The 12,636-nt window shown below is 34.4% G+C and overlaps 1 protein-coding gene across 5 annotated transcripts in view; it reads right to left on the bottom strand.

Annotated features, from left to right (window-relative positions):
- The window catches only part of CACNA2D1 (calcium voltage-gated channel auxiliary subunit alpha2delta 1), a 437,667-nt gene that overhangs the window by 48,667 nt on the left and 376,364 nt on the right, over positions 1-12,636 (bottom strand). For all 5 annotated transcript variants that reach the window (XM_086609980.1, XM_086609982.1, XM_086609983.1 and 2 more), the window contains exons 13-17: positions 8,859-8,937; positions 6,747-6,796; positions 5,088-5,177; positions 2,439-2,507; positions 757-831 (exon numbers count right to left, since the gene is read on the bottom strand). In XM_086609980.1, coding sequence (XP_086466106.1) covers positions 757-831; positions 2,439-2,507; positions 5,088-5,177; positions 6,747-6,796; positions 8,859-8,937 — 363 coding nt within the window. The remainder of the gene's footprint in view (positions 1-756; positions 832-2,438; positions 2,508-5,087; positions 5,178-6,746; positions 6,797-8,858; positions 8,938-12,636) is intronic.

Raw genomic sequence — 12,636 nt, 5'->3', positions numbered from 1 at the left:
CCAGCGCCTCAATGTATTTCTTGCACTGAAGAGATCAAACTTGCAGCAGTACTCCTGATGCAGCTGTTCACTACACCGTTGGCCTTCTTAACTGCAAGGACGTAACGTCGACTTATGTTCAGCTTGTCCTCCACCATGACCCGCAGGCCCTTTCCTGCCTTTTGAGTCTGCCCCAGCCTGGGCAGTGGCGTGGGATTATTCCATTCTAAATGCAGGACTTTGCATTTGCCTTCGGTCAAATTCATTATGTTCCTTTGCTTCCTCAGCTGTTGTTTCCCACAGCACTAGTTATTTTCTTAGAAATTCCCCAGCTAGACATCTACATATATAAATCAGTCATACTGAGTAGGGTACAGACAGACATGTATATTAAAGAACTTTTCTATAAAGAACTGGCCTATATAAATGCTAAGTATTATTAGCTGAAATGATTGTGTACTCTGCACTGTGATAAGAACCAAATACAACTAAAAAGCAGTGCCTTAAGCTAAAGGAAAATAATTACTTGGAATATATCCCCCAGTGTAAAAGTTGGCTTTTACAGATGCATCCTGATGGACAATTCACACAGAAGTATGTATATGGCTGGAGAGAAAATCGTCAGAAAATCTACAACAATGGAAAATAATATATGAAAAGAAGCCTGCTGGTATTTTGACTCACATCTATTCATTGCTGTATGACTTGTGAAAGAGCATGCACAGAAATCATACATAAATCATACACAGAGAGAAATCATCAACACGAGCAACTTACTGTAAATCGGGGTGTCAGTTTTTTTATGTCCTCCAAAGAGACATCAACTCCCATTACTCCAAGAATCAGCTGGTTCTGGTAAGATTCCAAAATGTTAGAATATGTTTGACATATTTACAATGCAGAATAACTGCAACAGTGATTGAAGTTTGGTTTTGCCTTTGTCTCTTGTTTGACAGATACTGCTTTAAAAGTTGTCTATTTACTTATGTGTCTATTCTATATATTTTAAATAATATCTAAGTGATTCAAAATAACATTCGATACACTCAGAATATAGTACAGAATATGAAAATTGTTTATAAAGGTGAACATAGGTGCTTTCCTGGATGAATAAACAATAAAAATAAAAACAAACCAGGTGAAAGCAAAAGTGAGACATTAATATTGCCAATGATGTAGATATTAAATTACTAGCACCAATATTGAGCTACTATTGCACGCTTAGGTTGAGCAATTGATAAATAAGACCCCAAAACAATTAACCTTGTTTGGCTATGGTATAATGATGAATTAAATAAACTCCGACAAAGCAAAAAAACACAGTGACTACGGTAATCATCAGCATTTGAAATCAGGGACTCAGGCACTACATTTACTTCACTTGTAATTTATTTTCCCACTACAGAAAAGAAGGGCAGTCATTTACATAGTATCACCTGAATCCTTTCTCCATATTAAGTAAGTTTGGAATGTGTGTTGGAAGATGTATCTTGCAGTCTGTAAGCTAAAATTCAGGTAGATAGATACGTCAAGCAGATTCAAGTTCTCCTCTTGTTCCTCTGTACTAGACCATGGCTGTTTTACTTCTCAGAAACACGTCCCTTGATAGTCAGTAGTCTCTCACTTTGCAACCAGACTCAGCGAATACCAGCATTATCTTGTAGATAAGATTATGAAACCTTTTTTTTTGCTTTGTTTTGTTTTTAAAGGGAAACTAAGAGAACTATTCTGAAAGTAAATAAAAGAAATGGTAGTGATCAAATTTATATTTATTCAGTCTGAGTCTATGCAATATCTGAGAAACTGAATCAAAGAATATGTTACCTAAAGTTCTGTATATTTTGACCTGAATGAACATAAGTATCAGACCAAATGTACAGTATTTTACCACACACTGTGAAGCATACTCTATGTCTGATTTTTTAAAAGCAGCATTGTGATTTTGTGAAGAGGACATAAATTGATACCATTCAGACAGTAATAGGGATGGGCAATTGTATTTATTTAATACTTAGTTTTTAAACTAAGTACACAGTGCTATTTTCTACTATTATTCAAACCAATTAATTTAAAGTCATAATTGCCTTTTACCTTGAAATGTCATAGCTTCACAGATTTGTTATAAATTTATCTGGGCATTGCTTTCTTGGCAAGGCCTAACTAATATCATCATCTACTTCCCATCTGTTGAGCACTTAATGCATTCACACTGCCACCAGTGTGTGCCACCACAGAGATAGATCAAGGAATGTCATAGCCTGAAACTGGGAACTACAGATAGGCTCATTTGCATTTTCTTGTTCCCAGGAGGTTATCAGACAACTACAGATGACCCCTTTGTTTCTGATGTACAAGACAATTAAACTGTAGAAAGTTCTATGGAAATACACGTTTTTCAAGGAGTTTGGCATTAAATTTAATTCAAATTACTATTTTTTTTTCTTTAAGTAACAGCTTACTATTTTCCCATTTTGTTCCTTTGTTAGATTGAAGACAGGTAGAGTTCCTGTAATCACAAGGCCCAGCTCCTAGGAAATAACCACACACAGAGGGGAGAAAAAGACTTTTTAGTTAAATAACAAATTTTAACTACAATCTATTAGAAAAATCCAAGGATCACTGTAGCCAAACACTAGATTAGAGTACTGACTTTTAGTTTGTAAAAAGGAAAAAAATAAAACTACTTCAATGTTTTATGCATAGAAAGTTAAAATTACTTTTTTTTTCTGTCCATGTGTTAGAATAATAAATTACTTTTAACAAATAGATGGTGTGCAACAACTTAGGATATAATAGCTTAAAAAAACCTAAATGTTATGAAAACACGTTTACAGCTACAGTATCCACTATACTAAAAACTTCAGATTGCAGGGGGAAAAAAATAAGTTAAAAAATAAAAAATAAAAAAGGAGAAAGCCAAATCAAACTTAAAGATAGTAAACAGGTAGGTAACAAATCCATGTGTTGTATTTTATTGAGGAATCACATGACATTTGTCCCCTTGTATCATTAGAAAAAAAAAAGCTCAAATACTTTATTAATCCAGTCTGATGAAATCAGTTTTCCAGTTGTCCAGTCAAATAACACCTTTTTGAATTTTAAACCATCCTTCATGAAATTAAATTTGTATATCAAATGAAAGTTTATCAGATTAGAGTTAGTAACATTAGAAGCAAGGTGAAGAGAAGGAGAAGTGGACTTTTCAGGAGAATAAGAGAAGCAAGAGATGGAGGTGAATCAGAAGAAAAAAAAGAGGAGGGTATTATTTAGAAGGAGCATTGAAGAGATACATAACGAAACAGGAGGGGTAAGTATGGGTGGTAACACCCCCACTCCTCCAAAAAAATGTACAATTAGAGAGGACAATAATTGTGAATAAATTATGACTAACTGGTAAACTTAAAAGTATCTGAAAATTCTGGGATTATCTTGCAGAAAGTGAGTCCAAAGCAACACTGTAACAGAACCTGAAGGAACAGGGCAAGAAAAGAGGTGTGAAATGCCACAAACACATCAACTTATTAAAGACAGTCTGGAAAGACAGCCTCCAATGAAAGCACCTCTTTAGGATTTCATAACCCAAACTGAAGCTCAATTGAAATTTGGCCTTATGTAACGCACTTTGCATTATTTTAGCCTTAGCCCCAGTATAGCTGCTGGATAGCAAGAGAAAAAGAATAGGAAAAAGTCCAGTGAAGCACAGGCAGGAGAAGAGCAAGCCCTACAGGAGGGAATTGCTTTAGGGAATTTAATATAAAGAACCAGTTTGACAAGTTGGTCCAAGTCCCTGCTAAAACCAAGAATTAGGGAAAGGCTCCAGAGTGGATTAGATACACCTGTGTCTTCATGCCCTCATTTGTGATGAGAAAGTCCACAAATTTCAGCCTTTACCGCAACAGTTTACCTTGGGTTGTCCTACTTTTTATAAATATCTATGTATGCACACACACACAAACATACACATATATAAAATTACATATACACAAACATAGATGTATAATGCATGAATAGAGAAAAACTTGAAGGAAAAACCGAGTGAACCCACTGAAAAGACAAAGTAATACAACAGAAGTCTGCGGGTATCACTCGTTCTACTTCACTAAACAGATCTCTTTCTATCCCCAGTTACAAATTTAGCTTTGGCTAAACAGGATACGTACAGAACACACGAACTTTCATCATAACATCCTTTATGTTTCCAGTAAGTACTTCAACAGTAACCAAGAAAACATGGTTAATGAACTTCTGACCATTGAAATTCCAAAGAAAAACTAGTTCCCCTGTGTCACACTCAGTTCTACAATGCGTTGATAAAAATTTTATAGTAATGCGGACTGATGGGAAGAAGTGGGTTTTGACATGACATTAGATAACCATGTGAACTTGGATAAATACTTGATTCCAGATGACCATTTTGCAGTATTTTTTGCCTAGTTCAAGAGTTACTCGGTTGAAGATTATCTAGAGCAACAGATTACATTGCTGCTAATAATACTTTGTATTTCGCAGTTTCCTGAATATGTTTGTTTTACAAGACCAAAGTGATAAATTCAGCAGTAAGGAAAGCTGTTTATTTCCCCATTATATAAATTATCCAATAAAAGCAATCGTTACCTTGAGGAAGCAAGTAATTACAACAACCGTAATAGTTTAAAGATCCAAGTTTAAAATCATTATAAACACCCTGTAACATTGACAGGTTTCATTCTGCCTAGAACGCTTATCAAAAAAAAAGTAAGAATTTCACACCAGTAACATAACAGCTGACCTCTACTGTAGCGTAGGTATAACATTGGAAAACTATTTGCTTCTTTCTTGCTGTTTTGAGGACAAAAATGACTTACACTTAAAGATCTGTGTGTAGGATAAATTGCTTTTCTCTGTTGAATTTCAGGACACTTAAGAGGATACTAGGTGTAAGTAATGAGTAGCGTATTAGAAATTGCTGTTCAGGAAATTGCTCTATTAAAGTGTACAGGTGCTAGAAATTCCAGAAAATTATGTTTGGAACTGTAAGAAATTGAGTCCTCAGGACTGTGGAAAATAGTCCCCTACAGTTATTGATTTGATACGATTCTTACTTTACTAGACATAAATACAGATCATACCAGAGCATCCAGATAGACATTTGTCCATTGGACTTGCTTGGCTTTCTCTCCAGCTAAAACCATTGGTCTTCCCAAAACATCCAGATATTCCTGCCAAAAAAGTGTAATAAACTCATCAGAAGGCAGTTATTAGACCAAAGTCCAGAAACAGCACAAAAAATAAATAATAGTGAAATAAAAACAATGAAAAGACAACTTCAAAAAAAAAAAGCAACGAATTCACCACTAATACAGGAATAATATTTAATAATAATATTTAATTATTTCTTTACAATTATACTACCCAAGAATTCAGTCCTCATTTTGCAGCATTTACTGCCAAGGAATCCCTGTATTTCAGTCTTAGTCACAGGGACCGTACACATTCATAATCACTGCTCTCTTTCCATGAAGTGGGAATTACAACTATTTCTGTTTCAAAATTAATTGCTAATGACATAATGAAATTACAAGCAGATCGCAGAACCTTCAACTCAGAAGAGCGAGTGAGTGATGGAGGGTGAGTGGTGTAGCAGCCGGGTATAGTAAGCCCCTACAGTAAGAACTTGCATAATTTTTATTTAAACAAAAAATTAAGAGTCCCTGCCCTCCTTCAGTTTGGGAGTGCTACTAAAGCTGGTGATTTTATGAGATGTCAGACTTCTGCTCTGGTTTGGGAGTGGATGCCATCGAACTTGTTTCAGTCTTCAATCTTTTCTATTTGTCTGATTATATTAGGGATATTTCTTGCCAGACACTATCTGGAAGAATTTAACAGAATCAAAGGACTCTGATTCAAGCCAAAAAAAAAGGACTCTTATTTTCTGCCAAAAAATGTCATGCCTGTCCTTGGAAGGACAAAGAACTGCTATGATATTTCTCTGCTTTTCTGGACATGTGAACACATGCACTTTCAGACAACTGAAAATAATATCTGTTCATCTACACTGTCAGTTTGGATCACATCATGTAATTCCAGGGTACTGTGCCCTTAACTATCTATACTCATGTCTGCTAAAACTGTCCTGCATCATTTTTGAAGGAAAAAAGCTGTGTCCCTCCCAGACTGGTTGGATCAATCCCGGAAGCTCTCCTATAAGCTGGAGTGTAGCAGGTCACTGTTTCTGCCCAGCTGAGTTCAGGTGCTCTAGCAGGGCTCTGCCTTCCCACAGACCCGCAGAAATACAAATCCTTAGGATCATGCTGTAAGTATGGCAGAAGCCAGATTACGAACCTCTAGACATTTTATAAAAAATTACTGGGTTTATAGAACTTATTAAAAAAATCCTTGTCATGTCTCAGGATCAAAGAAGGACCATGTAAATCCAAGAGGAAAACATCGTCCTTGGGCAGAGGTCTGCAGAATGGGGATCACTTCAAGCGCGATGTTGTGTGCACGTGGTCAGCCTGCTGCAGAGGATGTTAGCTGGGCAGGGAAGCAGGGATCACATTGTGAATTGCCTCACTGAAATTATTAAAAATAAATACATAAACTAGAATACTTTAACAGAATAATTCCTCATATGTGAAAGAAAACTTTATTTTTTTTCTCTGTGCTTAATGTAGCATATCTTAAAATTTAATTGATTCAAGCAGATGTGAAATGCAACATATGTAAGAACAGAAGTTACTCCATTTATTTGTGTTACAACTGTATCTGCATCTGACCAACACTCTTACCTGGGTGTTAATTCTTATGGCTCCAATGGACGGAATTTCATAATAATAACCTAAAATTTGAAACAGAAATAATACCATCTTACTATACTATATTGCTAGTCTCTTCAACTTGAGGAATTTCATTTAGCTTGTAATTTCTAATTTGATTTTTATAGAAATTACCATGTATGAATGGAATACTTTTTTTAGTAGATGCCATCACAACACGTGGCCACCTACGACGGGTCACCATGCCATATAGGCCAAGCTAGTTACTCTTAAGCAGTGAGACCACATAATGTGTTTCTTTTGTCTGTTATTTTTAAAGCTGAGGTAATGTACTGGTTCTGTGCTCTCGAATTCCCACTTACTCTGAGGTGCAAATACATTTAATGGTCATTTTAATACACTACGACAACAACGTAATTATATGTTGAATGCGTACAGGAATGCAAGTATAGCTATAGGCTGCCACAACAGTGAAGTTCACAGCAGAAAAATGTAAGGCACTCTGTGCAAAGCATTAAAAAATCAAACTGGTATTTCTTCTAATGAAACATCAGAAATGTTTTTATTCATCACTGATTTTATCATCTATTTGCTTGAATTAAAAATAGTGCCCATATAACCAATAAGACTGAAAAGACAGGCACTGAGATCCAGTTTCAGATGAAGTAAGTTTTGAGTCAAAGGAATGGGGGAGAACTGGAGAGGTAAGAGTACTGGAGTTATTCATTTACTTTGCCACAGAGCAATGCATGACTTGACAATAAATTAAAACTTTTAATTAAGGAAAAAGGAAATAAAACTTTGCTTCTTTGAATATGCAAACAAATAATCACATCAATTTGGAACAGAAGATAATGATCATTCTGCCTCGATAACAAGATGACATAGGTGGTTATGCTTTAAGCCAGCTGGTCCTCATTTGTTTTGAAACAATGGAGTTCTCATGCACAGTATTCTGAGATACAAAGACCTTAGTTAAAAAGTCCCTGTTCAAACAAAACCACATTGGTTTTCGGCAATTATCTGACAGTACAATCTGCTCTTCATGAAGTTGCACTGTCTTCTGCACAACTTGCCAGCACACCGTGGGATTCATGAGGTTATGACATTTATGCTATTCATACAGGCTATGGATTCTTCTACAGCATTATTTTCTTCTGTATCTATATCTTCCTTTTACCTTTGGTTTATGTTATTCTCATCCCTGAGAACTGTATCTTATCTTCCTTTCCTGACAGTCTTAATTTTCAAGACCTTTTGTAATTTGTCTCACCTCTCACCTTTTGCTTCTCACTCACTTGCAAAATACTTCCACATTTTCAGTTAGGCTTGGAAATTGCTCTATTTAAAATACTAAACAACATTGTTTGATATTTTCTCTATTTTCTGTTTATCTGTGTTAATCTCTTCTCTCTTGTTCAGCAATAATACTGTAAGGTATTTGAGACGCATCTTTCTCACATATTTTTAAAAGTTTTTGACCACATTTTTAATGCAGAAATTTTAGGAGAAAGCATTTTACTTCCTTACTTTAACCTTTTCTGTTTGTTTTTTTTTTTTCTAAAGGAATCGTGATAAAAATAAAAACCCTAAGATGCTCTTAGAAGTTAATAAATCATAGCAATAACAACTTTGATATTTTCATCAGAAAAGGGAAAAATAATGCAAGTCATCTGGTCTCTTGTAAGTTTTGGAGAAAAACAGAAAGAAATTCAATCAGCCAACCAAACAAACAAAAAATCCCTTTGTCCAGACCCCTTAATATAAAACAGCTTTGCTTAATTTCTTATCTGTCATCAGTTCCATCTTTTCATAGATGGCTATTACAACAAGAACTCTCAAAACTGAACCATAATATCTTACTATTTCTATAAAAAATACTGTGTTTTTTTCTTAAAATATAAAGTTTTAAATAAAGTAATCAGAAATAAATATGCAAGCTTATTCTGTATATATATATGCATATATCATTGTTTCATCAAATAACTTTTAGGAATTTTTATTTAAAAATGCAATAAAGCTAAAAATCAGGCTGAAAAAAAAATCTGTAATTTTTAGAGAATAATAAAGATATTGCTTATCCAAAGCTCTAGCAAAGAATAATTGCAAAGAAAAACACAGTACCTTTATTTTCACAGGCCATCCACTGTATGGGTCCTTTGTCATAATTATGTTGACCAACAGAAAATGTGAACACACGTACCTATGCAAGTTAAAAAACAATGCATATAATTTAACTATAAGTCATTAATTAGCTGTGACTGTCTAGTTAATGATACTTGGATTTTTCATACATTTGAACAAAAAAAAAAAAAAATTTTCCTTTTTTTAGCACCATAATAGATACATTGTTATTATTGTATTTTATGTATTCCTATTATTTTGGTCCATGAAGTAAAAGTCAAGAAGAATGTTCTTTCATACATCTTTCATACTTTAAAGCTCTTATATTTTTTAGTGTTCATGAACCATTTAAATTTCTTTTTCTTTTCCTAGAGTGGTAATGACAACTCTCCAGGTTTTGTTATATTAGCTGATGTAATCTCCTATCAATATTCGATGCTCATCAATGGATTAAAATGAACACATGCACAGCAGTAGAATTCAAAGCAATGCAAAATGGGACTTTTTAGGATACAAAATAATTTCAGGAAAAAGTCATATGAAATTTTCAAATACTACAGAAAACCAATTCTCATTTTGCTCAGACTTTCAGTCTTTTCATGTAAAATCACTCAATTAGTTCAATAGAGTTCCACAGAAAGGTTAAGCTTCTGATATTTCACTTTAAGCCCTTGATATTTATTAAAGCTATGTGTTTTATAAGTATAATTTTATTCTGTTTAGCCAATGCAACTCTAATCTATCTCAAGGGAGTCATGACTGCAGAAGATTCACCAAGTTCTATCCACGTTTTGGACAGAAATCAAGGTTTTCAGCTTAAATCATTTTCCATGTCAATTGAGTGATTTGAATGAAAAAAACAAAACAAAACAAAACAACAAAAAAAACCCACAGCATTGTTGTACTCAGATTAAAAATCCTACAAGACCTGTAGAAAAACTACAAATATTATTTTTCAGCTTCTGGTTGAATACTTAGCTCAAAGCTGAGCCTTTCTGTAGAAAGTGGGAAAAGCATTTTCCCAGCAGTTTTAAGAAGCTGTTCATTGTTATCGTGTCCCTCTGAAGGAATGTCCGAGGACCGGACTGCCTTTGCTTTTCAGGTATCTATTTCTTTATGGACTATTAGCCTTACCACTTCACTTTACAAATCACAGATCACAACATGAAATCAGAATATGAATTTCTTTTGCTGAAACTTGATGACTATGTTTAAAATTAAACCATGATACAATTAATTTACATGCAGGCCATAACTGAGTAATAAGGTAATGTTTTCTTTAAATAATATTCACAATGTAAAATTGCAGAGACTTCTTGTAAATTACTGATCATTGTTAAGTTTTTAAATCTTTATTTATACAAATTTTCATCACATTATTTGGCATGTGCAATTGCTACCTAAACCTCATTTGTCAAATAAGCATCAAAAACTATGTGACATAATCAGAGCTTAATTATTAACTGAGAGTAGGAATAGTTCCAAATCATCAGTCAGCAGCTAGAAATTGATGAAACTTTATTAGTGTTGACCCCTATATGCAAGAAGGGCAAACAAAGATTTGTGCTAGATGTCATTTTTAATTAACAATATGTTTTGATTTTTTTTTATCCATACAAACACTTTGTTCCTGCAGTTAAAAGTAGAATTAAAGCAACTACCCTGCTGCACTGAATGCTGATTCAAGTGCTTGTTGTTGTTTGTTTTTTTTTTTAAATACAGACAAAATTTGAAGTTTTTCAATATAACTAATAAGAGCATCCCATACAGGGTCATTGCTCAGTAATGAGTCAAGCCAATTACAGTTCTAGTTACCCAGACAGGCATGGGAATGACTGTACTTGTATGATGGTAAAATTTTGTTCTTATAGTTCGTATGAATGGAGACAGATGAAAAATGCCTTCTATTATCTTGAAAATATCAGTATTGATAATGCAAATGTGACTTCGGCATCTCATTTATTCTTTTAATACTGTATCACATTGTAAATTCAAGTTGTATTTGCCATCCTGCATTTGTTCTTGACCTCTTCTACAAAATGTCCGCTCTAACTCTTCTAATGGATTTTTCTGTTTCTATTTAATTTCCATCTATTTTTTTACAAGCTAAGTGTCATTTTCTATTGGTATCTCTTAGCTCACAAGGTCCCTGCTTATTACACTCCTGTTCTTTTTTGGACTCACCACTGCTACCAGTTTCGTTTCCACTAAACACTTGATTTGGATTACATTCTTCTCAAAAATTATGGTCAAATAAGAAAAACATCACTAAAGGTCACTAGTTAGATAGTTGAGTGACTTGATATCTCTTTTAGATTAAAAGTAACTGCCTAAGTAAATTAAGACAGATTCATGTGGGTTTGCTTGTGTGTGTATAAAACACATGAGTCAATTAGACTGGACTGCCTAGCATTTGATCTCAAACATAAAAATGAAACACTGCATTGGACTCAAGTTGCGAAATAGTATGTAATTTAGGGGGAAAAAAACCCAGCATGTTAAATCTGCAACTAATCTATAAAGAATTTAGAATTTAAATTATTGACAACAAGCAGAGGACAATATATCTGATTTACTGTTGCTTGGATAATTAACAGAGATAAAGAACTGCAATGAAAATTGGAGTTTTTAATTGTTACTTGGTTTGGCAAGAGGGTGGAACATTCAAAAGAGTTTTCTTTTTCCTATTGCCTCATTGGAATTGAGTAGAATAACAGACCAGCTGGAAAAATGAGTCAGCAAGTCAAATTAAACAAGCCAATTTTAGCAAAAAAACATGCTCTGTGCTAACATTTTCTGTGACAGGACCCAGAGTCAGCCAAAGGACTGAGATGTGTCTGTCTATACCTTTTCCTTATGGACATCTCTCCCAAGGAAGACAAAAGGCTGCTAAACTCAAAAAGACTTAATTACTTTTAATAGGGAATTTACGACTGAGAACACTTGGAGTAACTAGATCAGACACAACGGATATGAACACCTCTCCCTTTGCCCGTCCTTCCTTTCAAGTTTGATTTCAACCAACTAAGTGGATTTCTGAATTGAAGTAAACTGCCAAGTACTCTTTGATCCCAAGAAGTTGTTTTCCATCACCACCAAGCCCTGGTTATTTCTTCTCTGTGCTTCTTGGCAGCCTCTTAGGTTTTGCACAGACTACAGGTTCCCAGATCCTTTTGCTATGACTCTTGCTCTCTACCATCCATACCAGTGGATGGACACTTCTGTCGCCCAAAGCATTTTCCAGCGAAAGGGCAATCTTGCTTTCATGCAAGGGAGATCCATTTATTCTCTTCATAAAGAAACATAACTTTCAAATCAATGAACACCAATGGAACATCAGAAAAAAAAAACAAACAGGAGCTGTCACATTTATTAATTTTCAATGGACTATTCAAAGTACTTCCAGAAAACTCGTACCCTTAGAATAGAGAAGAACCAGAGACAGGCACCATCCTGCACTGCCAGCCCAGTCAGATACAGTCTTGAAACTGTTCTGAAATGGAAGAATCCTAATTTTTAACACTAAGAATTCAAGTACAGAGCTGTATTAGTTTGGCCAGGAATATATCATGTGCTGGTAATGGGTAGAAAATTCTAAGTATTTTTCACACCCTGAAACTAATCTTGGTGAGAAAACACAAAATTTTTTATTCTTTGTATTATTCATTTACAGTATATAGTAGAGCAATATATTTGTTAACATGAAAAACAAGTGTAGAATTAATTTAAGGGCAGTCAGACAGCAAGTGACACAGGCTGCCCAGCAAGGTTGGAAAGT

This window comes from Tauraco erythrolophus, chromosome 4 (genome assembly GCF_009769465.1).
Source record: "Tauraco erythrolophus isolate bTauEry1 chromosome 4, bTauEry1.pri, whole genome shotgun sequence".
Classification (NCBI taxonomy): Eukaryota; Metazoa; Chordata; class Aves; order Musophagiformes; family Musophagidae; genus Tauraco; species Tauraco erythrolophus.
This window is presented reverse-complemented; position numbering and strand designations above follow the sequence as displayed.